The sequence below is a fragment of the Balaenoptera ricei genome, chromosome 8 (assembly GCF_028023285.1).
Source record: "Balaenoptera ricei isolate mBalRic1 chromosome 8, mBalRic1.hap2, whole genome shotgun sequence".
NCBI lineage: Eukaryota > Metazoa > Chordata > Mammalia > Artiodactyla > Balaenopteridae > Balaenoptera > Balaenoptera ricei.
This window is the reverse complement of record NC_082646.1, coordinates 60,699,797-60,723,899: the sequence shown is the minus strand read 5'-3', so window position 1 is coordinate 60,723,899 and position 24,103 is coordinate 60,699,797. Positions and strand designations below refer to the sequence as shown.

The 24,103-nt window shown below is 45.9% G+C and overlaps 1 protein-coding gene and 2 pseudogenes across 3 annotated transcripts; 1 reads left to right on the top strand and 2 right to left on the bottom strand.

The window, feature by feature from the left end:
- Nucleotides 1-273: 273 nt before the first annotated feature.
- On the bottom strand, nt 274-9,972 carry KCNE3 (potassium voltage-gated channel subfamily E regulatory subunit 3). 3 transcript variants are annotated; one of them, XM_059929467.1, is made up of 3 exons: nt 9,884-9,972; nt 5,580-5,870; nt 274-2,700 (listed from the first exon to the last, which is right to left on the bottom strand). In XM_059929467.1, the coding sequence occupies exon 3, from the start codon at nt 2,658-2,660 to the stop codon at nt 2,361-2,363; it is 300 nt and encodes a 99-aa protein (XP_059785450.1). In that variant the 5' UTR covers nt 2,661-2,700; nt 5,580-5,870; nt 9,884-9,972; the 3' UTR covers nt 274-2,360. The 3 variants fall into 3 exon arrangements, with proteins under 3 accessions (XP_059785450.1, XP_059785449.1, XP_059785451.1); XM_059929466.1 differs by having other exon boundaries at nt 5,722-5,870; XM_059929468.1 differs by lacking the exon at nt 5,580-5,870 and having other exon boundaries at nt 9,884-9,949.
- Nucleotides 9,973-10,865: 893 nt separating this feature from the next.
- Nucleotides 10,866-22,562, top strand: LOC132369788 (anaphase-promoting complex subunit 13-like; annotated as a pseudogene).
- Nucleotides 17,103-19,140, bottom strand: LOC132370160 (RWD domain-containing protein 4-like; annotated as a pseudogene).
- Nucleotides 22,563-24,103: the final 1,541 nt, after the last annotated feature.

Sequence of the window (24,103 nt, the reverse complement as noted above, 5' to 3'; positions counted from 1 at the left end):
GTGAAGGGGAGTCTCCCCCATAGATGGGGACACTGAACTCCCAGCGCAGCCACTCTGGGCTGCTTCCTGCTCCATCCACCCGCCGACCTGCTCTCTTCAGGAGGGTGGTCTTGCCACATTTCTGCCTCCAAGCTTCCCTTGTCTTGTTCTGTTCATTCTCTCTGCCCACGTAGATCTGTCCTATCTCTCAAAGCCCAGTTCAAATTTTACCTTTCTCTGGCTCCTCTACATCCACTCAATCTCATTTCTCAAAATCCTGATAGCATCCATTACCTGACATTCATTCTTATTCTTGTTGGGATTCCATATTTTATTTGGGTGTTTGGGCTGGGCGGTCTCCAAAGTCCCATCCAGCTGTAGACTTCCGAGTCCGTTGTCCACCCATATGTCACATCTTCTTAAGCAGGTCTCCACCTTCTCCCTCAAGAAGATATGAGGAAAGGCTTGAGAGCACACGTGGGGCTCAGCACTGATTTGCATGGAATCAACATAACTAACTGCTCATGGGAGCAAATGCGTTCTGTGATCCTCCATTCAAGTAACACACAGGCATTTATTTTCATTTTTTCAAAGTAGAAGTAGCTTCCCCCCCTTATAATATAAGAAACATACTTATGGTCAAATAAATCAAATATTACATAAATTTTTAAAGTAGAAAGGGAAAATCACCCATAATCCTTCTCTTCAGAGATAAGTGCTCTCAAAATATGCTTTCAAAGCTTTTGATATATACACATATATATGTTTTGATAGGGCTTTCTGGAGACCCCATGGAGATTCCTTAATAACAGAAATTAAACAGAACAGTGGGAGGTTCCAGCCTGGGATTTGTAGCTGACCACATTTCATGTATTCAACTGAAGCATGTGAAACTACTGATATTCAGCTGTTTTTGACCTACAAGCATAGCAGTTTTACGTGGTTCAAATCAATGTATGTGAAGCCTAGAATATCAGCTCTGGTAGAGCCCTTAGAGACTTTCAACTATTTCAACTTTCTATTTCACGGTGCTGAAGAAGGACAAGAGTCAGAGAGAAGTGTCTAGCCAGTTTATACACCACACTGGTACTAGAATCAGGGATGGTTCTCTTTCCACTGAATCAGGTACCTGCCTCTTTTAATATGATAATCTTCTAGGTGTGATAATAATCTTCTAGAAGCAGATTTCAACCTGATATCAGAAAATTACTCACAGAATTCATTCAAAATGTTAGAGGCTGCCTTAGAGGTAGTGAAGTCCCCAGGACTGGAGATGGGGCTGGGAAGGGCACTGGGACATGGCTGGAGGGGCACAGGGACCATGGAGCTAATGAGGCTTAACAGTCAGGGCTCTGTACTTGCATGGCTCCTTCTTAAGTTCTTAGGAGGGGCCCTAACAATGTATTAACATGGTGATATGTTTTTGTAATATTTGCAAAAATAAGATATTTTAAAATTCTTTTTCTTAAGGAGGGCCCCCCCAGAATTATATAAGTTTCAGGCCTAGATCCACTCCTAGGTAGCACACAGTTTTGCAAAGCACTAGGCAAGGTGACCAGAGAACCTGGGTTCCAGTCATGGTACTGCTTTGGCCCAAATGGGCAGAATGGCACTTGCTCTGCTTCCCTCACAGGGGGTAAAATCACAAATGTTAAATGGGCTGAAAAACATAAAATGTGAAAAAATATAAATAAGTAACATAACTTAGACTTCCTGTCTGTGATATGGGATAATCATTGCTGCTTCTCATGGTCATTGAAGATAACACATCAAAAAATGTGTCCTCAGGGCATTTTCCTGTCTCATTTCCCTCTGCTACAACTTCCTCTTTTCCTTCCTCTAGCCCCTAGCCCCCAACACTCCGGCCACTAGAACACTCATTTGTCATTATATGTTGCCACTTTTATATATATATACATATATATATGTGTGTATGTGTGTGTATTTTTATATATATATATATATATATATATATATATATATATATTTTTTTTTTTTTTTTTTTTTTTTTTTTTTGGGCCACACTGAATGGCTTGTGGGATTTCAGTTCCCCGACCAGGGATTGAACCCAGGCCCTTGGCAGTGAGAACCGGAGTCCTAACCACTGGACCACCAGGGAATTCCTGCCACTTTTATATATTTGTTCAAAGGGCTCCTACTGTCTATAAAGTCTATCTTTGCTGGAAAAAATCCTTATCCACAAGGCCTAGGTCTGCTAGATCCTCTCCTCCTTCCCCAGTGATGACCTCCCTTAGTACTGTTTCTTGTTGATCTTACAGATTAGAACACTGAGGCCTGATGTAACACATAGCTGAATTCTGGAGGCCCCACAAGATAACCCTCAGGAATCTTGATCTTCTGCCATCCCCGGCCTCTTAGCATCAGAGCATAGACACACGGTTCTTGATGTATACATGATAGGGGTCACTGCGCTTATCCACTTTGCGGGAGCGGGTGTATCCCAGGATGAGGCTGCCCACAGTGGCAGCAAATAGGAACATGACGAAGAGAATGTACATGTAGGAGTTGTCATCGCGGCCAGGTAGGCTGGCCCGCCTCTCCTCAGTCAGGTTGTCTGACCCTGGCCGGCAGAGCAAGTTGCTGTGAAGAGTGGCATTTAGAGCCTTCAACACAGCGTGCAGGCTCTCATACCAAGTCTCAGTCCCATTGGTGGTCTCCATAGCAACAGGGATTCAGGTGGGGAAAGAATCGGAGGATGCTCTGGTAGTGACAGAAAAGAGAGAGGATGGCTTCTGTTACTTGCAGCTTGAATGACCTTCCCACTCCTTCAGACCCCAGCTAAAATCCCAACATCACAGTTTATTCTAACTACTTGTTTACTTGTCTATCTTCTCCACTAGACTGCCAGCCCAAGGAAGGCAGGGAATATGTCTGTTTTATTCACTGCTATATATGAGCACTTATGACAGCACTCAGTAGGTGCTCAATAAATACTTGTGGAAGGAAGTCTTCCTTGACCATTGTAAACATGCTGATCTATCCTTTCTTTGGGTTCTATAACTCACTGAGCTTTAGGCTAGAAGGACCTTAGGGATTATTTAATGTAATTTCTTCCATTTTACACACAGGGAAACTGAGGCCCAGAGAGAATAGTTGGCTTGTCCATGATCACAGAGAATACTGGAGGTAGAGCCGAGATAGAGCCCGGCTCTTCGATGGCCAGCTCAGAGCTCCTCCGGCCTCCACACCAGCTCTGGGGAGGACTGTGTGGCACAGTTAGAAGACATTCCTCAGAACTCTCCCTCAGCACAGTTCTTTCTTATGCTCCACAGACACCATGTAGAAGATGTTTGGGGATGGCTTAGATTTCCCCCTACCTGGAGGCCAGAGGCTGGGTCATTTGACCTCTAAAGCATCCTAGGTCCCGCTCTAGGTATTCCTAGCTATTGAGGAGAAATTCTGTTGGAAAGGAGGTGGCTGGGGGAGCAGGGAAAGGCTGATAACCACTGCCGGCACTGGGCCTGAGGGCTTCGGAGTGAAAGGAATACTCAGTCCGGTTTGGGGTTTTACCCACCCCAGAGAGAAAAGACACTAGCACCTCAACTATCCTGCCTTCCAAAACAACGTCACTGTGTACATGGCATATAACTGGTGATAACAGAGGTTCCTTTTCCTTCCTCTCAGAGATCCTTAGTCTACAATGTAGAAAAATAGCCAAAGGCAGCCTTGTATCCTAGTCTCTGGAAAAACATATGTCATTCCTTTAAACAAGGCTCCACGCTCACTTCCTTCAGGAAGCCTTTGTGTGCTCCCAGCATACTCCACAAGCTTTATCATCGCAGCCTTCCCTTTGCCCCAGCACTTACATATAAGGCAATGTGTGGCTGTCCTCTTGCTATTGATAAGGGTTATCAGAAGACCACATGCTCCTGGTCCGCAAGGCTGTGTCTCTCCTCCAAGTCTAGGGGACTACCCTAGTTCTCCTTCCCTCAGTGGTCTCCAGTAAAGATGGCCACTTTGGATTTCTCTATAGGCCAAGCACTCAGTGTTCGCTGACTGGTTCCAAAGCCCTCCTTTATCTAGGTAGAGCTGTTTAACACACTTGACTATTAACCATCATGTCTCTTCCCCGGAAGAGATGACAGTTAGTTAGGACCATGATAAATATTCATTAAGAACTCTATGAATGCAGAATTTGGGGGGAAGAATCAAAATAATACAGCAATAACCCAGGACTGGCCCACATTTTATGCAAGGCCTTGGGGCCCCCTGCCATCTAGTACTTGGGCAACCTTGTCTGGATGGAAAAGGGGAAGAGTTAAGATCCAGGAGGCATAGGTTCTCATCTAGTATCCCACTTGTCAGGCAACAAATTTGTGCCTTCCTCTTTCCTCATATGGGCTAATGAAAAGCAGGAGCAGCACAATGAAACTAATGGCTCAATGAATCACCTGGCCAGTCATCGTTTATGGAGGCCCACTCCTGGGCAGCCTTATTCTGGGAGCTCTAGGAGGCCAGTCCCTACACTCAGGGGGCACATCGCCAGCTCTTAATATGGGAGACAATCTAGGAGCTACTGGGGCTTAAAGGAAGAAGGGATGAATTCTGACCAGTGCTCAGAGAGTGTTCACAGTGATGGAAGAATTTGAGTTGGACCTTGAAGGATTTTTTGGAAGTAGAGAAGGCAAGGGAAGCAAACAGATGGACTAGAAAGCACACTTTGAAGAATGGAAAGTAGCATAAAGAGTGTAAGATGCGTGAAAGGATAAGATAGGATGTGGTATGGAGACACTGGCCCAAACCAGATCATAGAGGGCCTTGAGTGCCAGGCTGCAGAGCTGGAACTTAACCCTGTAGGTGGAGAAAAAACATGGAATGATATTTTAAAAGGGGGTAAAATGATCAGATCTGTGCTTGGAAAGGACACTCTGGCTGCTATGTGGAGTGTGGAGTAAAGAGGGCTGGGATGGAGGCAGGGAGCCCAGTGATAGGTGAAATAGTCTGGGTTCAAGATGCTGAGTCCTGAGCTGGGGTGGAGGGGATGACAAGGTGGGGGCGGGGACAGATAGAGGATGTGAGAGGCATTTGGGGGTGGGAATGGCTAAGGCAGTGGTTGCAGGAGGAAGGGGCCTCAGACAGTTTTATAAGCAGACAACAGACAGATGGCATAAGTGCGGGAAGAGCTCACTTTGATTGAGGGAAATAAGTTTCTCGCCCTGTTTGCACTTCAGTTTCCTCATCTATCAAAAAAGATTATCACCAGGAGTTGTTGTTCAATGGGTACAGAGTTTCAGTTTTGCAAGATGAAAAACATCTAGAGATCTGCTGCATGACAATGTAAAGATAGTTAACACTACTGAGATGTACCATTAAAAATGTTAAGATGATAAATTTTATGTTGCTTTTTACCACATTAAAAAGTTTTTTAATTAAAAAGGAAAAAAAAAAAAAAGATTATTATCTCTGCTCTGCCCCCTGCCCCAGGCTTGCTTGAGCATATACTTTTATTATGGTGAAGAGGATTTTTAAAATACATTTTAATAAAAAACACAGTTTTCATGAAAATGAAAATCTATTTTTCATTTTTGAGAAGTAAATACATATACACAGCAAAAAAAAGAAATTGAAGCAGTACGTACAATGAAAATGCAGTCTCTCTGTTCCCAGTGGCCCAAGTTTCTTTCCCAGGGCAGTCACTGTCACCAGTTTTCTTAGATAGCCTTGCATGGGGGTTCGAACTGACAAGGCAGACGGAGGGCCACCTCCATCTGGAAGACTCACCAAACAACAGCAAATTCACTGGCTCCTAGTCGGCTCCAGGAATCTCCCTGTGGGCGCCCTAAGGCTCCTCAGCCCCTCAGCCTCTTCAGGATGTCTCTGGACACATCTGGGGTCTCAATATTGACTTTGGGAGCTGGGAAGGTCCAGAGCTGGGTGGGGAGGGGACAGAAAAAGAAGGAACTAGACACACAGAAAAAACTTCAGAACGAGGGTGGATCACCCGAGGCCAAGCCCCAAGGGTTGTGCAATAGCTGTGCTGTGGGTGCTGACACCCTGCCTCTTCCCCTCCCCTTCCTGCAGGAGCTGGATCAGGCCAACCTAGGGTTGCAGTTATAGGAACTGTGCCATGGCCAAGGGACATCTAATTGCTGTCCCCCGACTCCAGATGCACAATGTCTCAACTGGGTGACTTCATGAGAAACCTCAGTTCAACACGTGAGCTGCTGCTCAGGACCAGCTAACAGTGCAGTCTAAAACATCCCCTTTCCCCAGGGTACTGGCATCTTAGCAGGGCCTGAGACCCAAGGAAATGATGTGAGTGGGAGAATGGCAGCCAGCAATTGGGTTGCTATTTTACATAGGAACAAATGATGTTACCAATCAACCTGTTTGGATAGACTGGGCATAAACATAGGCATGGCATCAACGCTATCTGTACCATAGCTTTGTTGTGAAAATTAAAGAAGAAAAGTATGCAGTGCCTGGCACTAGACACTCCACAGATGTGGTGGTGGTTTTATTTGTGCAGAGCAGAGGCTGGCATGGCCTTCAGAGTCCATCTAATCTAACCTCCCTCATTTTACAGTGAAAGAAATGAAAACCAAAGAGCTGTCTTGGTTCAGCTGCTACTTGTGTGACTTTGGGCATGTGATTTCCCTTTTCTGGGCCCCAGCTTCTGTCTGCATCTGTAAAATGAAGGGGTTTTACTATGTAATCTTGTAAGGTCCTGATCAGCTCTAACATCCCATGAAGATACCACAAAACCATACGTGAGATTTGGGAGATTGGGTAGGCTGGTGGGAGAGGATTTTGGGGGCTCTCTAGAGTCTCCCAAATCACAAGATAGAGAAGACTGCAGATTCTTTCCTCACAGGTTAAGATGCTTTGAGTCCCAGGACTGAGTTACACTTAGTATTCCAGCCTAGATAAACTGAAGGCCAAATTTGTTGACTTGTTCATTTTTCCTCTTTATAGCCTACCTGCCAGGGTGATCTAGCCTGGGAGAGACAGACTCTGTGTTAGAAAGTGGGGGTAGGGGGAAAGCGTGGGTGACAGGGTGGGCTCTGAGGTGGGGTTCAGTGAGGGGAGTAAAGGTTCACAGAACCATTCATTCCTCACACCCTCCTTCCAGTGCCTCTCTGGATAGACCTGGATGGATATTTGTACTTCTGATGGAACGTGCAAAGAAGCCATAGTTGTGTATCTTTAGAAGCTGGGTTGAGGTGGGATGGAGGACCTGTGTGCAAGGAGAGGCAGAGAGCTCATAAAGGGACAGCTTGGTTCTCTATGACCTGCCTCTGGGTCCCAAGTTGGGAATTGGCAGTTGGCAATGTGGGGAATTTTGTTCCTCTTTCTGAGCTCCTTGGCTTCCCTCTTCAAGATAGTCACTGATTATGAAGCTCTTTGGATGGGGAAGACAGAGCTCCTGCCTTGGAGAGTCCCTGACTTGAAACAAGAGATAATCATTTAGGAAGGGAGATGAACAGTGACTGAAAAGAGATTTTAAAGATCATTTAGAATCTAGATTCTAGGCCAACCCCTCCATTTTGTAGTTGAGAAAACTGAAGGTCAGAGAGGGGAAGTGACTAGTCCAAAATGACATGGCTAGTAAATGGCAGAGCTCTGATGAGAACCCAGGTCTTTGGGGTGCTGTTCAGGTGCTCTTTCCACTACAAATGGCAATGTCTTCTGGCATCTGAGCTGCATATCACACCAAACACAGGCTCCTCGTGTCCTGGGGTATCATCTCCTCTAAGTCCACCACTACTCCTTTTTCCTGGACTACAGATTCTTGCTAATCTTTTTTTTTTTTTGGCCACACCACTGGCATGTGGGATCTTAGTTCCCTGACCAGCGATCGAACCCGCACCCCCTGCGTTGGAAGCGCAGAGTCTTAACCACTGGACCTCCAGGGAAGTCGCTCTCGCCAATCTTAACTGAGGATCCAGTAAGGGGAGAAGTTGGTAACTTTTGGAGGCGTTAACCTTCCTTTAGAGTCTTGTTCCCCATGGCACTTTCTGCTCCAGACCTACTCCTGCTCCTCATTACAAGACAGGTGCACTCTCTTCCTCCACACCCCGATGTTACTCTTTCCAGCACATTAACAGGTTTGCCCAAAATGTCCTTGACTTGAGCTCGCCTGGCCTCTAACTTGGGGATGGAGGCGTAAAGCTGGGACCTGAAGGATAAACTGGGTATCTTAGTAAGGTTTTCTTTCAGGTTTCTCTGGGGAAAAGTGAAATGCCACCATCGGTTCTTTTGGTTTCCCTATGCTCTGTTTCAGCTACTCTTGCAGAATGAGTGTCTGAAGTGCTTGGAAATGTGGTAGAGAGGCAGGGGAAAAAGGCCACATAAAGCAAGTGGATCCAAAGACAACTCCTGGGAATGCACAGTTTTACCTCTGGCCCCTCTCGTGGTCTTATCACCACCGTGGGCTGGTGGGAGAGGAACCTTAACGTATAGTTAGAAGGAGACACAGAAATAGAATCTGAGCTGGAAGGGATCTTAATAATCACGTCATTGGTGTAACCCCCTCGTTCAACCAGTGGGAAAAACCACCCCACCCCAAGAGGAAATCACTTGCTCAAGGTCTCACAGCCTAGGAACTGGGACCAGAAACAGGTATCTCATCCACATATCTTTCCACTATAAGTTCTCTGTTGCCTATAGGACAGTCTAACCTCCTGCGATTATCATTCAAGCTCCTTTGGATATGACCCTGCCTCCAGCCCCATCTCACCACAGCTCTCCCCACTGCCTGTGCCCCATGATACTGAGCTATAGGCCATTCCCCAAACATTCCTTGCACTTGCACACATCTTGCCTTTGCTCATGCTGTTTTCTTAGGCAGAAATGCCCTTCCTCTTTTTATCTGCCTAGTGAACTCCTACTCATCCTTCAAGACCCAGCTCCAGTATAACCTCTGTAGACCCTCTCCTGAGACACCACCTTCCCCACTCCCTAGCCAGTTAAGTTTCTTCTTGTCTGTTCCTAAAGTGTTTTGCATAAAACCCTGTTAGAGCACTATGCTGTACTGAAATTGGGTGTGTATATCTGTATAAATCTAAATAGATATAGATATAGATATAGATATACTAAACTGTGCGCTGGGAAGTGTGAAGGCAGGGACCTGTGCCTCATACATTTCTTTATAGCAGGCACTCAAGAATAGGTGAATAAATGTCTCTTCTTATTAGACTATTCCCCCCTGCACACACACATACGCATTCATGAAAACAGCTTACAGCACTTAAAAAGCAGCTTCAAGGGCAGGCCAAAACAGATTCCATTTGGTCTGGGGAAGGGGAAGTTCAAATAAAAGACACCATCTCAGTCAGGTGGGCAAGTGAGTCAGGGGAGGAGGAATTCCAAGCCGCCTTTGGAAGCCCAGATGTTCCCTGCACCTGAACTCCATTTAATCCAAAGGGCAAACATTCTTGGCCCCAAAACACCAGCAGCGGCTTAGCAACGCTCTTCCCTGTGCACCCACCCAGGGGGCAGCCACACACACCCACCTGCTGCACACACACAGTCCAACTCCCAGTCTCCAAGCCTCTAATCTTGCCTTTCAGGTGTGCCTTTCATGGTTCCAATCTTGGCTGTATGCTTGGCTATGTGACCTTGAGCACTGCATTTATGTTCTCTGAATCTCATCTATGAGATGGGGATAATTACCCCTGTCCTGCTTGCCTCACATGGCAACTCGGGGAGACCAAGGGGGAAAGGTGTTTTAGAAATTGCAAAGTATTATGTAAACATAAGAGAGAATTATTGGGCAGCCTGGTCACCTGTTTCCTTTTCTGTTGCCCTATCTCCTCCGCCGCCCCCCAGTATTACCAGGAACAGCTATCCCTATGTCCCCTCTCCCCACCTTAGGTTCTCCTACTCTCAGAAGAAGCCAGGAGGTTCTTTATTACTTTTCTTGATTCTCAGACACACTTACCTCCTTCAGAAGCCTTCCTTGTTTCTCTTCCTCTCTGATCAGCCCTGTAATCTCTCTCCATTTAGGGGTACCATTCTGTAGTCCTGCTGTTGATACAGAACACACCAGAGTTGGAGTCAAGAGACCTGCCCCTATTTTGTAGACATGTCTAGCCGTGTGTCTTGGTTAAGTCATTTCTCCACTCTGGGGCCTCATTCTCCCCATCAGTAAGATGGGATTTCTTGTCTTGCCTCCCTCTTAGTAGGCATTTTGAGCATCCACCCATTCAGTTTATAGATAGAAATGTGTTTTGCAAAGTGTGGAGTGAGTGAGGAATGAAGGTTGTTTGTTCTCATCTTAAGGAGTCAAGAAAATCTGAAAGCCGTTTCCTTGCCTCCAGCTTGGCTCTCCTCCATTCAGAGCGGATAACTGGCTGGATGCCAGGAGATAAAGAGCAGCTAACACATTTACAATGCACTTTTGTAGCTGAAGTGGAATCAGCCCTGGGCTAGGAGTGAGGAGAATTGGGTTCTACTTCTGTCTGGTCCCTGGTGTGACCCTGGGCAAGCCATCTCCCCCCTGGGCCTCAGTTTCCCCATATGCAAACTGCTGAGGAGTGGGGAGGGGGGATAGGAGGAGACACTCTCCAAGGTCCCTCACACAGGGGTCTGAACTCCTGTACTTTTCTACACAAGAGACTCCCGGGTCCAGTCCCCTTCCCCCACATGCCATACGGAGTACATGGGCAACAGGACCAGGAGGCCCATTTTACATTTGGTGACCCAGGAAAAGAACGCACAAAGCACAGAGCAGGTGGGCGATTGGCACCAGGTTTACACAACCTGTAAACTAGAACTCAAGTCTCCTGACTCCCAGCCTAGATCTATGTTACTAGTACTAGAAGACGTCTAAGGGAGCTCTTAGGCTTTTCCCAGGACTGGGGCGCATAGGGCGAGGGACACAATGAAGTAGAGAATGGGCAAGTCAACTCGCACGCCGAGCAAGCGGCTCCCGCCAAGCAAGAAGACACGCCGGGTCCCGGAGCGCCATTTCCGCGTGTGCTCTCGCTGCGGAGCCGCAGGTTGGTTGTTATATTGTGCGCTCGCATATCTGTGGATGTGGAAGGAGCTTGGGTGCCGCCGTCCCGGGGCCCGTGAGTGCCGACCTAAGCCTCCACGGTTTCCGGGCAAGGCGTGCCAGGAGCCCAGCTTCGCACTCCCACGTGCGCCCCGGGATCCCTGTGGCTCTGTCCAGGGGAGGATCAGTATGTATCTGAGCCGCCCCCTACGTCTGGTCGGCGGCCTCCAGGGAGGCGGATAGACCCCTCATTTCTACCCCCGGCGCCGGCTCAGCCTTCCCAAGCCGGCGGGTGCGCCTTACCTGCCTGTCGGCAAGGCTCCCAGGGACGCCGTCTGTTCGTTGGACACCTCGCCCTGGGCTCGCGGGTGCCCCGCACTGCGCCCCAAGGCGCTCCGCCAGCCCCCCTGCTCGCAGCCCGCGGCCAGCACCGCCTGCGCCCCCTCCGCTCTGCGCTCCAACCCGCGCTCAGCTGCCTTTTCCCTTCCTCAGGGCGTCCCCTCACCCGGCCCCGCCCGGGCCCTAACCCACCCACTTCTCCCGGAGCTGGCTTCGGGCGCCTCCGCCCAGCTGCTTGGCCTCAGCCAGCTGTGGGCTGCGACCCTTCCGTCCCCTGCAGCGCCTGCTTCCTGGACCTGAGACCGAATGTTCCTTGCTTCGCTTCAGCTTGCCCGATCTGAGGAGGATCTCAGAAGAGCGTCGGGTGCTGGTGGAATCAGACTTTGCTCCTACGTGGTTGTATGGTGGTGGGCAAGTCACTGCTCCTCACTGGGCCATGGCTTCCTCGCTATAAAATGGGTACACTTCCTGCATGCGTTCTTCACAGGGTGATGGTTAGGGTCAGATGAGATCTTAGAATCCAAAATATTAAAGCCGGATGGTCACTGGAGAAATCATCCGATTCTAACACAAACCCTCTTTTCCAGACAGGATGCAGTTTGGGGAAGGGGCCCAGTTTGGGGAAGGGGACTTGCCCAGGCTCACCAAGGAAGTCACTGGCAGAGCTCAGACTCAGAATCCACTAGGCCACTCTCTCCCCTTAACCTCGGCCAATGTTTCATCCAAGTCTCAACAGTCCCTCACATGCCCAGACAGCTGGTGTCCAGCCACACCACGCTGCTCCCTGTCCCCGAACACCCTTCACTTTCTGGCCACCAGGCCCTCACTCAAGCTGTTTCTTCCTTGCTGGGGACACTGCAGGTTCCAGAGAAGAGAAGCATCCAGGGACAGCTGGGAAATGAGGACCAGGAGGCCATGGGCAAGGGAATGGACGGTGGCAGGGAATAGCCTCTCAGGGACTCTGTGAGGAGTCCTTATCAGAGCCCTCTTTGCCAGCCTCCGGCCTTGGGATAGTTAATAACAAACTGAGGGGACTTCCCTGGTGCTGAAGTGGTTAAGAATCTGCCTGCCAATGCAGGGGACACGGGTTTGATCCCTGGTCTGGGAAGATCCCACATGCCGCGGAGCAACTAAGCCCGTGTGCTGTAACTACTGAGCCTGCGCTCTAGAGCCCTTGAGCCACAACTACTGAACCCACATGCCACAACTACTGAAGCCCACATGCCTAGAGCCCGTGCCCCACAACAAGAGAAGCCACCGCAATGAGAAGCCCACATGCCTAGAGCCCGTGCCCCGCAACAAGAGAAGCCACCGCAATGAGAAGCCCACGCACCGCAGTGAAGAGTAGCCCCCGCTCGCCACAACTAGAGAAAACCTGCGCGCAGCAATGAAGACCCAACGCAGCCAAAAATAAATAAATAAAATAAGTAAATTAAAAACAAAAATAACAAACTGAGGCCAGCTCTGGCTCCCTTGCCATCAAAAATCTGTTCTAGGGCTTCTCTGGTGGCACAGTGGTTAAGAATCCACCTGCCAATGCAGGGGACACGGGTTCGAGCCCTGTTCTGGGAAGATCCCACATGCCGTGGAGCAGCTAAGCCCGCGTGCCACAACTACTGAGCCTGTGCTCTAGAGCCTGCGAGCCGCAACTGCTGAAGCCCATGCGCCTAGAGCCTGTGCTCCGCAATGAGAGAAGCCACTGCAATGAGAAGCCCGTGCACTGCAGCGAAGAGTAGCCCCCGCTCGCAACAACTAGAGAAAACCTGCCCGCAACAATGAAGATCCAACGCAGCCAAAAATAATTAATTAAAAAAAAGAAAAGAATCAAAATAAAATTAAATTAAAAAAAAAAAATCTGGGGCTTCCCTGGTGGCGCAGTGGTTGAGAATCTGCCTGCCAATGCAGGGGACACGGGTTCGAGCCCTGGTCTGGGAAGCTGCCACATGCCATGGAGCAACTAGGCCCATGAGCCACAACTACTGAGCCTGCGTGTCTGGAGCCTGTGCTCCGCAACAAGAGAGGCCGCGACAGTGAAAGGGCCGCGCACCGCGATGAAGAGTGGCCCCCACTCGCCGCAACTAGAGAAAGCCCTCGCACAGAAACGAAGACCCAACACAACCATAAATAAATAAATAAATAAAATAATTAAAAAAAAAAAAAGTCTGTTCCAGGTAGGACATCTGAGGCATATACCCTCAATCACAGAATCTCAGATTATATCTAAGAAGTGCTGTCATTTAAAAAAGACCTATCACATGGAGGAAATGTTGTACAAAATTGCTAATGTTCATCAAAACATGTTACTTCTGTGTGACTTCTGTAGTTTCATATTTTGACCCAGCTACTTTTTTTTCTCAGTCTGGATATCATCTCTCAGGGAAGTCATCCTGACTCTGAGCAGGCAGTCTCAAATTTCAGTCTACCTAAGAATCACCTTGGCCTTTATTTTAAGTGAAGTAGACTTCTGGGTTCCACTCCAGAGGTTCTGATTCAGGAGATCTGGACTAGAGCCCAGAAATTAGCATTTAAAAAAAAAAAAAAAAAAGCTTCTGGTGAGACTGTGATGCAAGTGGTTCTTGAGACCAGCCTTGAGGAAACAGCCATGGCTCAGTAAGCATTCCTTCCCACATCCTGCCAAGCCTTGCATCTAATCTATAAGACTGTTTATTACAGTTATGAAAAGTAATTATTTGTCCACCTTATCTACTAGATTGTGAGTTCTCTGAAGTTAGGGATTGTCTCTTGTTCTAATAAAATTTTGGAATCACAGTCTTAGAATCATACCATGTTAGAGTTCTAGAATGATTTAGTGATAGAACCTAAGTTAGAAGGACTCTTAGAGTTATCTAGTCAAATCCCTTACCCAAGAATTCCCTATATTTCTTTGTGTATCTGTAATAGAGGTTTTATTGCTTATTAATTGTGTCATTCCATGCACTTTTAAGTAAACAAACTTAGAAAATATACTGGTAGTGTTAAACAGATGATGGCAATATTGAAGAGAATGTTCAATTGTTTTACATAAGGTAGTAAGAGGCACCACTGCCACCATCACCCCACCTCCGAAATTTGTACATTTCATATAAAAAGAGTAAAAATAGTTCATTGGCATTTAGCTAGCATTATTCTTTGTAATCTATGAACCATGATAAGCCTGAACAATTTCAGAATTTCAGAGCAAAGCAAACCATTTTCTTCCACTAGCAAATGTAGCAGTTTCAATTTCTTTAAAAAAACAAGCAAACAAATCAACATATTCCAATGGTCCTGAATTTTAATGTTTCTATCATATTAATTAAAGAAATAAAATGTGATTCAGCTTTTGAAAATGAGGCTGAACTTCTTCACCATAATTATACTTACTTCATAATTCAAACGATTTAACTGAAGCCAGCGTTAGCCCAGTAAAAACCATGGTCACAACTCAACTGCTCTTTTGCTAAGGAAACTTCTTTAAAAGTTAGCTATTCTTTAAAAATTCAGACGCAAGCTGCATAACTGTGACTTGAGGAACCAACAATCAACCCGTCCAGATACCACCGCAGTAGTCCTATGTGTTTGTTTTTTTTAAAATTAATTAATTAATTTTTGGCTGCGTTGGGTCTTTGTTGCGGTGTGCAGGCCTCTCATTGCGGTGCCTTCTCTTGTTGCGGAGCATGGGCTCTAGGCGTGCGGGCTTCAGTAGTTGCGGTGCTCAGGCTTCAGTAGTTGTGGCTCATGGGCTCTAGAGTGCAGGCTCAGTAGTTGTGGTGCATGGGCTTAGTTGCTCCGCAGCATTTGGGGTCTTCCCGGACCAGGGCTCGAACCCGTGTCCCCTGCATTGGCAGGCGGATTCTTAACCACTGCGCCACCAGGTAAGTCCATCCTATGTGTTCTTATAGCTGGGGAGCACATACAGAATCACTGTGAATCACACATACATATCAATAACTTCCTGGTAAAACTACACCAATAGTATCCTCTGTTAATGATTTGTTTAAAAAATAAGCATGTACTACAGTTCAGCAGTTGAAAGACTTCTAAGTCTATTATTATAAAGATGCTGAGAAATACATTAGGATATTTGAAAAGAAGCAAGACTAGAAATGTGGTTTTATATTAAACCATTTAGAAGACCTCAGTTACAAACAACTAAAAATACATAAATAAATAGGAATTTCTTAAAACCATTTTCTCTTACAATACAAAATTAAATATTAAATAAATAGGAATTTCTTTAAACCATTGTCTCTAACAATACAAAAATTAAATATTAAGGCATCCTTTACTCCCATCTATTTTGGTATATGCAGCAAAGAGAAATGTTTTAAATAGGAACCAGCACTTCTATTCAAATGCTCTCTAATGTATTTGGCAGATTTGTTTTTATATTCTCCTGTTCAACATTCCATTGAAAGCTCTTATAATTGAGCACTGTGACCCAAACCAAGAGAAAAGTATAAACAGATATTCGTTTATTAAAAATAAGCAGTTCACCTTTGAAAAATAAAGAGTAACTACAAACAATATTATGTATAAAGTTCAAATACTAGTATTTAAATCTCTGAAGCAATTTATGCTTCCGTAATTAAGAGAAAGAAGAGATCGGGGCTTCCCTGGTGGCGCAGTGGTTGAGAATCTGCCTGCCAATGCAGGGAACACGGGTTCGAGCCCTGGTCTGGGAAGATCCCACATGCGGCGGAGCAGCTGGGCCCGTGAGCCTCAATTACTGAGCCTGCGCGTCTGGAGCCTGTGCTCCGCAACAAGAGAGGCCACGATAGTGAGAGGCCCACGCACCGTGATGAAGAGTGGCCCCCCGCTTGCCACAATTAGAGAAAGCCCTCACACAGAAACGAAGACCCAACACACCCATAAATAAACAAATACTTTAAAAAAAAAAAAAAAAGAATAGATTGATTAAAAAAAAAAAGAGAAAGAAGAGATGAAGACTTCACTAAGATGAGAAGCCTATTAATATGGATCATGCTGTGGACTAATTGTTCACTCAGTATTCTGCCCCACTGGGATGAGAGTTTGAAAAGGGCTTCATATTCCTTTAAAAAAATTACACCGACTAGAATAAGATCATATGAGTTAACATTATTATTCCCCATATTTGTCCATTTACAAAGCTCAATTGGCTTCATAAAGTATACTAATCAGTAACATTTTCACCTTTTCTTAAGGCAAGTTTGTGAAAATAATTTAATACAACCAGATCTCCTCATGAACTTTCAGCTTAAAACATTTTTTATGTAAGAACTATATCCAAAAAAATCTGTTTTATAAAAAGCCACTTCAGTACCAGAAAAGAGTAATAAAAGATTTTGAACCCAGTTTATCTTTTAAAGGATGCTCTTCCCATGTCTCAAATTCCAAGTGCTATTCATCATCTTTAAAGCCAGTTTTGCTTAACTTCACCACATCAACCCAGTTCCATCCTCAAGGAAGTTCTCCTTTGTGATCTGCTTTATCTACCAACTTATGCTTCTGGGTTTGTTTTTTTTTTTAATTCTCTATTTTTAAAAAATATTTATTTATTTATTTGGTTGCACTGGGTCTTAGTTGTGGCACACGGGATCTTCATCGTGGCTTGCGAACTCTTAGTTGCAGCGTGCATGTGGGATCTAGTTCCCTGACCAGGGATCAAACCCGGGCCCCCTGCATTGGGAGCCCAGAGCCCTAGCCACTGGACCACCAGGGAAGTCCCCTAATTCTCTATTTTTTTTTAATTGAAGTATAGTTGATTTACAACGTTGTGCTAATTTCTGCTGTATAGCAAAGTGACTCAGTTATACACATATATACATTCTTTTTTAAGATATTCTTTTCCATATGGTTTATCCTAGGAGATTGGATATAGTTCCTTCTGGGCTTTTGAAAGTTGTTCTTTTTTGTCTTTTTTTCTCACTTGATGGGGCTGTATTAGGAATTTCAAACAAGATGATATTTCTTGTGGATGTCGTAGAAATAACAGGGATGGCGATTCTCCATGAACTGCTCTTTATCGTCCTTCGCATATTCAAACAACATGTGGGTCATGGCGGTCCTTCCACTGCTTCCTGTAACTTGGCTGATATGCTCTGCTTTACAGCTGATGATATGGTGCTAAAAGATGTGTTCATAGATATGACTGGAGGTGTCTGAGGATATGTTTCTGTCCAGGAAATCTCTATGAAGAAGGCTTTGGGATCACCATTTTCTCCTATCTTATACTGAAATGAAACTGGACTTAATTCCTGGAAACTTTACATCTCCTTCATAAGTAGAATGTGGTGCCTCCAGTTCCATCTCCTGGTCCTTCTTGGCGCTCAACGCGCTGGTTGCAAGGCGCCTCCCTTGGACTGCATTCAAGACATCAAGAGAAAATGAGGGCAGTGGCTCCGAGGCCCATAGCGGTGGGAGGCACACCCTTCACAGGGCAGAGGAGAGTCACGCACGCGCCCCTGGCCCTTGGGCAGCATGAAGCTGCTGGCTAGGGGCTGGCCTATATTTCATTTTTGACAACAGATTGCTCAGCTTCTCTTGCACACCTCTAGTGCAAAGGAGCTCATTGCCTCCAAGGCATCTGAGGCTCTGATTGTTAGGATGTTCTCACATTTTGATAAATACTGCCTCCTATTGACTTCTACCCTTTGGTCCTTGTGCACAATGGAGACATCAAGTACACTCCTAATCTTTGTTCCCTTTTTCAGTCCTTCAAAAACTTAAGGTCTCTCTTCCATTTCCCCTTCTCTGGAGTGAGGATGGGGCAGGAACCCTGTTAGGGAAGGCAGCTGGCCAAGGGAAAGTGGGCCGAACTGCCTCATTTTCCCCAGCTGTGCTTGCAGTCTTGCTATGAGGCTTAGATGGCCCAATGTGTGTAACATGCCAAGAGCGTGATGCACATGCTTAATAAATGGCAGCTTCTAGTGTTATTAGATGAGAAAAGGAAGGATGAAACAGAACTCCTCTTCTGGGGAAACCATAGTCTGAGAAGGACCTTCAGGGAACTCTCTAATCCAGAGAGGTTGGGGACAAGGCCCTGGACCTTGAGATGGGGGACGGGGGAGTGAAGTGGGCCAACTGAAGGGGTCTGGGGAGAACTCATCTAGAGATGCACCTCCTTCAAGTTTTGCTTAAATGCCACCTTCTTTGTGAGGCCTTTCCTGACCATCCTATTTACAAATCCTAATCCCTCCCTTCTCCTGCCCTCCCTTAAAGCCCTTCCCTGCCTTGTTTTCCAATCTGATCTACTTAACTTTAAAAAATATATATATATTTTGCTACTGTTGTTCTTGCTGCATCCCTCAACTGAAGCTCACAGCTCCTGTCTGTCAGCCCTATCTCAGACCTCTCTTCTTCTCTGGATTCCTGTAACCACCCCCTTTCCTCTCCCCTTCAGGCCTGGAGAGGTAGTGGTGCCCAAATGTTTCAAGATCCAGGGTACTTCACAACCCCTTGTGGTTTCCCTACTCCCTGCCCACCTCTTTGAATAGAGCCTCCTCAAATTACTGATGTGACGTGGCCATCTGCTTCCCGCTGGACCTGGCTGATGCAGAAGGCCATTCTCCTACAGCCCCTTACACTTCCCTTGAACACAGCACTTACCATTCTGTGTTATAATTGTCTACTTTATTTGTTGATTCCACACCTAGAACATAAGCTCCTTAAGGGCACTAAGCCAGCACTAAGTCTGCACAGAGTAGACCTTACTGAGAATTTGTTGAATAAATGAATGAATGAATAAAGGTAATGAAAGGAAAGATCACTAGGAATTACGTTATCAGGGAAAGCTTCCAAGAAGAGATAGAACCTGAGACAGCCTGATGTTCTTTCAACCTCTCAGCCAGACCTCTCTCCTCTGAGCAATAGACTCCTATATCTAACTACCTACTTGACATCTCTGTTTGGATAACATGTTGTGGCTGGGACTCGTGACTTCCTTCCCTGCTCCCTTCAGTATTCTCTCTTGGAAAATGCAACCATCATCCATCCAGTTCCCTGTTTGTTTTCTTCCTAGGACTCAACCCCAACCCAGTCTTCTATTTATCTGTGTACTGATTTGGGGTCTGCCTTTCCCATTAGACTGTAAGTACTACAAGAACACAGGCCAGGTGTATCTTTTTCGCCATAGAATACCCAGGATGTAACTCAATGTCTGTCTAGTAGGTGGGGGAGAAGCGTTGGGAGGTAGGACGAGCATGGATGATGTCTGTCGTCAACAGTCTCAGAAGCCTGGGTTACCAAGGAAAATACAGCATGAATCACAGAGGCACTTTAATGATCACATCAAGTAATTTTATTCCATTACTCATCAGGAGCCTGTGTCTGTGCTTCCGCAATCTTGTCTCCTCTTGGCCTGTCAGTTTAGCCCACAGAACATTTGTCTTCTTGTTCTGAGCTTAACCATTCTCCTGCCTCTGCAGGCAGCAAAGAGCGGTGAAAAGAGCCCTGGAAGACATGCAGCAAGGTGTGGTGTCAAGAGACTGAAGATCTCAGTGGCCTCTTCTTCCTCACCCTCACACATGCTGTGTCCTGGGCAGCAAGGTGGAAGAGTGCTCGAGAACACAGCTTCTGGGGTCCAGCGGAGCTGGGTTTGAATCCTAGCCCTGCCAATTATCAGCTGTGAGAACTTAACCTCACTGAGTCTTAGTTTCCTTATCTGCAGAATGGGGATTAAAAACAACTACATCTTATGGTTGTATGGATTACAGTAAGATATTATATTTATAGTGCTTCACCTGGTACCTGGCACGTAGCAAGTGTTCCATAAAGAATAGCTATTGGGAACTCCCTGGTGGTCCAGTGGTTAGGACGCTGTGCTTTCACCGCCGAGGGCACAGGTTCAATCCCTGGTCGGGGAACTAAGATCACGCAAGCAGCGCAACACGGGAAAAAAAAATTAATAAGGGCATGTGTGTTCATGGTTGTATAAATATGGACTTTTGAATCTTATGGTTTAAACAATAAGGGCTATGGGAATGCAGAAGAATGTGGGTTCAGTGTGGACTAGGGTTTGCAGAGATGATGGATGTATCAATCAGGAATCTTAGGTGCAACAGACAGAAAACCCAGCTCAAACTGACTTAAGTAGAAAAGGGAATTTCTCAGCTCATAAAATTATAAAATCCTGACATATCTAGCTTCAGGCATGGCTGGATCCAGGAGCTCAGATGATGTCTTCAGGAAGCTGTCTCTGCATCTTTGGGCTCTGCTTTTCTCACTGATGCTCCATGCTCAGGCAGAATCCCATGTTGCGGTAACAAAATGATTGCCTGAATTCCATGCATACACTCTATTCTATGAATGAAACTGGTAGAAAGAGCTTCTTTACCCCACAACCCTCCTGACAGAAGTCCTGGGTCAGACTCTTATTGTCCTGAAACGGACCCAGTGCTTATCCCAGTCACAGAAGCTGGTAGGGGGTGTGTCATCTCTATTCAAACCACATACACTTGGATGGGGGAAATGGGTGGAGGGGGCAAAAGGTACAAACTTCCAGTTATAAAATAAATAAGCTGGGAATTCCCGTACTCTGCGCTTTCCCTGCTGTGGGCCCGGGTTTGATCCTTGGTCGGGGAACTAAGATGCCAGGAGCTGTGGGGCACGGCCATAAATGAATGAATGAATGAATGAATGAATAAATAAATAAGCCATGAGGATGTAATGTACAGCATGGTGACTATAGTTAATAATACTGGATTGCATGTTTGAAAGTTGCTAAAAGAATAAATCTTGGGCTGTGGAGCGGCCTCCCACGCCTGTACCAACGGTGGTGGCCTGCGAGGGTCATTTTTAGTGCAGGGGGGGCGGAGTGGGGTGGAAGGCGTTCTAGCTTTGCTAATGTAGCTACACGTTTACAGAGCTCTAAAACAGAGATGGATAAAACTGCCCTGCCCCGGGGAACGTAGGCACCGCCTGTCTGGGAAGACCCTGTGGCGGGCAATGCAACAAGCTCCCGATGGGGACCATTCACTGTGCCCAGGGAACTATGGGGCCCGCGGAGGGGCGGGGACCGCGTTCTTCCTGGCGCTTAGAGAAAGTTCCTGCAGGAGGCGACCTGGGAGCCAAGTTTTTTAGACTGACTGGGGGTTAGCTGGGAAAAAAGGAACAAGACGGAGCATTAGAAACATTGGGATAGTCACGCGTGTAAGAAAAATTTTGTTCAGGAAAGTGGTAATGGCTTATTCTGGCTAGTGTGGCAAAGTGCTTGGGATGGTGGCCGTGTCCTAGTCACTGCCCGCCTTATGCTTTCCACTCTGCCAACCCCTGAAGAGTGAAGGCACCTTAACGCCTAACTCTGGAAATGGGATATTGACCCCGATGAGCTGATGTCCAACTCTTGAGTTTGGAAGGAAAAGTAGGTGTTAGTGATGGGGCAAAGAGACCTTTAAGTGCAAAGGTTGGAAAGTATGACAGGGTTAGAGGTGTCCGGAAGAGGGACAGGTGGGAAAAGATTGAGGCCAGATTGGGGAAAGATATGCTGAGTCATTGATACAAAATTTACACACAGCAATTGGAAACAATAATGCCTGAGCAATCAGTCACAAAGCCGACCTAACTTGTTTAGTGGATCATAGGACAAGAAGGAACCGGTCAAGGGCAGAATGTGTGCTGAAGCTGGAGTGATCTGAGAAAACTTTACAAAAAGGTGGCATCTGTGTGTGACCGGGAAAATCAGCTGGGAGGGACTATAATCTTATAAGTAAACAGATGAGATGAGTCTTTCCCAGGGTGATATCATGCCAAAAGACACATCCAGGGTAAAAAAGCCTGGAGAATCCTACTGCTGGATTACATCATCTCCTCAGTCTTCATGTTGAGGAAATAACCTTTTTGGCTTGCAGATCTGGCAAGATTAAAGCTGCAGGAGAATGGACAGTGAGGTACAGAGAGATGGAAGGATCTTGGATTTGATTGATGATGCTTGGTGAGAAGACAAGCTGCCTTATGGGGATGTTGCAATACCACTGAATGAGCTTCCTGAACCTGAACAGGACAATGGCGGCACCACAGAATGTTAAAGAACAAGAAATGAAGCGGACTGACTTACCCTTACAGTACCTCCATGAGAACATTCCTCCCATAGGAAACTGACACCTGGCTCCTTGTTCATCGACAGAGTTTTTTAAATACACGGATACAAAATGTTTTCTTTCAGTCCCCTAATTTGAATCTTTGAATGATAGATCAACGCTCAAAAATGTACCACTAATTTTGTGGCTGCAAAATGCAATGTGAAAATATTTAACCAGAATGAGAAGCTGATTGCGATTTCTTGGGAATGCAGAATATCTGGCCCTTTGAACCTAAAGTTCTTCATTGACTAGCTTGTGTTTGAACATGATTCATTAAACATTTGCCTTTAACTCTGATTTTGCTTTACTGTCAGAGTTTAACACTTCCCAACTACTTATATGTGTCCTGTGACACAGGTGATTGAAGATATGAGAGGGAAAGGTGAAGAACGACAAAGCCAGACATGAGAATTAACTTCTCATATACCCCCATTCTGAGAATCATCTGAGTGGGTGTGTGTGTAGTCTGTAGATGTAGTGGACATATAGATAGGCCATTCACTGACTAGTGGGATTCCTAAGAATCCCCATGATATTTTCAAACTTTGGATACATTTACAAATTAAAAGCTATCTTGACAGTTAACCTCTGCTCTCCCTACAACTTCCTTTGGTGCTGCTGGAAAGGCGAGATGGACCACTAGTTTTATCCAGTAACAGGACTTCTTATTTTCTCAAAGCCCTTTCAGATATAACTGAAGCACCATGGAGTCAACATTTAGTTACACGTTTGTGTAAGAACTTGTATTTTGAAAAACACATTGAGGGACATTTATCTCCTAGAATTATTTGCCTCTGTTATGTGGTATCTCTCTTGTTCTCTCCCCAGATTGTAAACTCTGTGGGAAGAGGCCCTGGCTTTTACATCTGTATCCCTCACTGAAAAACTGAAAACACTGAATAACTGAAACCTCCCTTCAAAAAAAAAAAAGAATAAATCTTAAAAATTCTCATCACAAAAAAAAAAATTTTTGTAACTGTGTAAGGGGATGGATGTTAACTAGACTTATTGTGGTCATCATTCCACAATGTATACAAATATCAAATCATTATGTTGTATACCTGAAACTAATATAATGTTACATGCCAATTATACTTCAATTAAAAGAAACAAACAAATACACACACATAAAACTGGTGGGGGGTGATTCCCTAAGGAAAATCTGGATGCTACTATCAGAGGTAGTCTGAATGGCTGTACAGGCTGAAGCAACAAGTATCCTCTATAGTAGGCCTTGGAAAACAGATATGATTTGGGCAGACAGGAGATTCACAGTTGAGCAGAAATGAGAAACGAGAAGAGGGGAGCAAGTGTGCCGTGAGCACGGCTCACATACCTGGGCAGAGACAGCAGGCATGTTCTGTGGAGTCCTAGAGAGAAGACCTGGGTGGGGGGACCAAGCGGGCTTGGGGATAGGAGAGTCACAGGATCCAGATCTCTACTCACTGGGAGTGTGGGACAGGCTGCCTCTGATGGGAATGGGCTTCTTATCTTGGAGGCGAGCAGGTAGAGCTTCCTTGTCAGAGTGGCTATCAGAGGAGCCTTCTAGACGGGCTCTGAAACCCCTTGCATCCCTCAGGTCTGAAATTCTGTAGTCCAGAAATGATCAGCTTCCCTCATCCTGATCCCCACCCCTTCTCTCTCTTCTAAACTTCTCTCTAAGGGGAGTGCTACATCCTTCTCCCTGATATATTTATGGGGTGTCTGAAGACATTCTAAATTCTAATTCTGGCTCCTACTGCAAGTGTAGGACCTTGGGGGGACCACTTGTCTTCTCTGGGGCTGT

Excerpts from the sequence above, each read along its gene's own strand:
- KCNE3 (XM_059929467.1), bottom strand. The coding sequence starts at position 2,660 with ATGGAGACCACCAATGGGACTGAGACTTGGTATGAGAGCCTGCACGCT.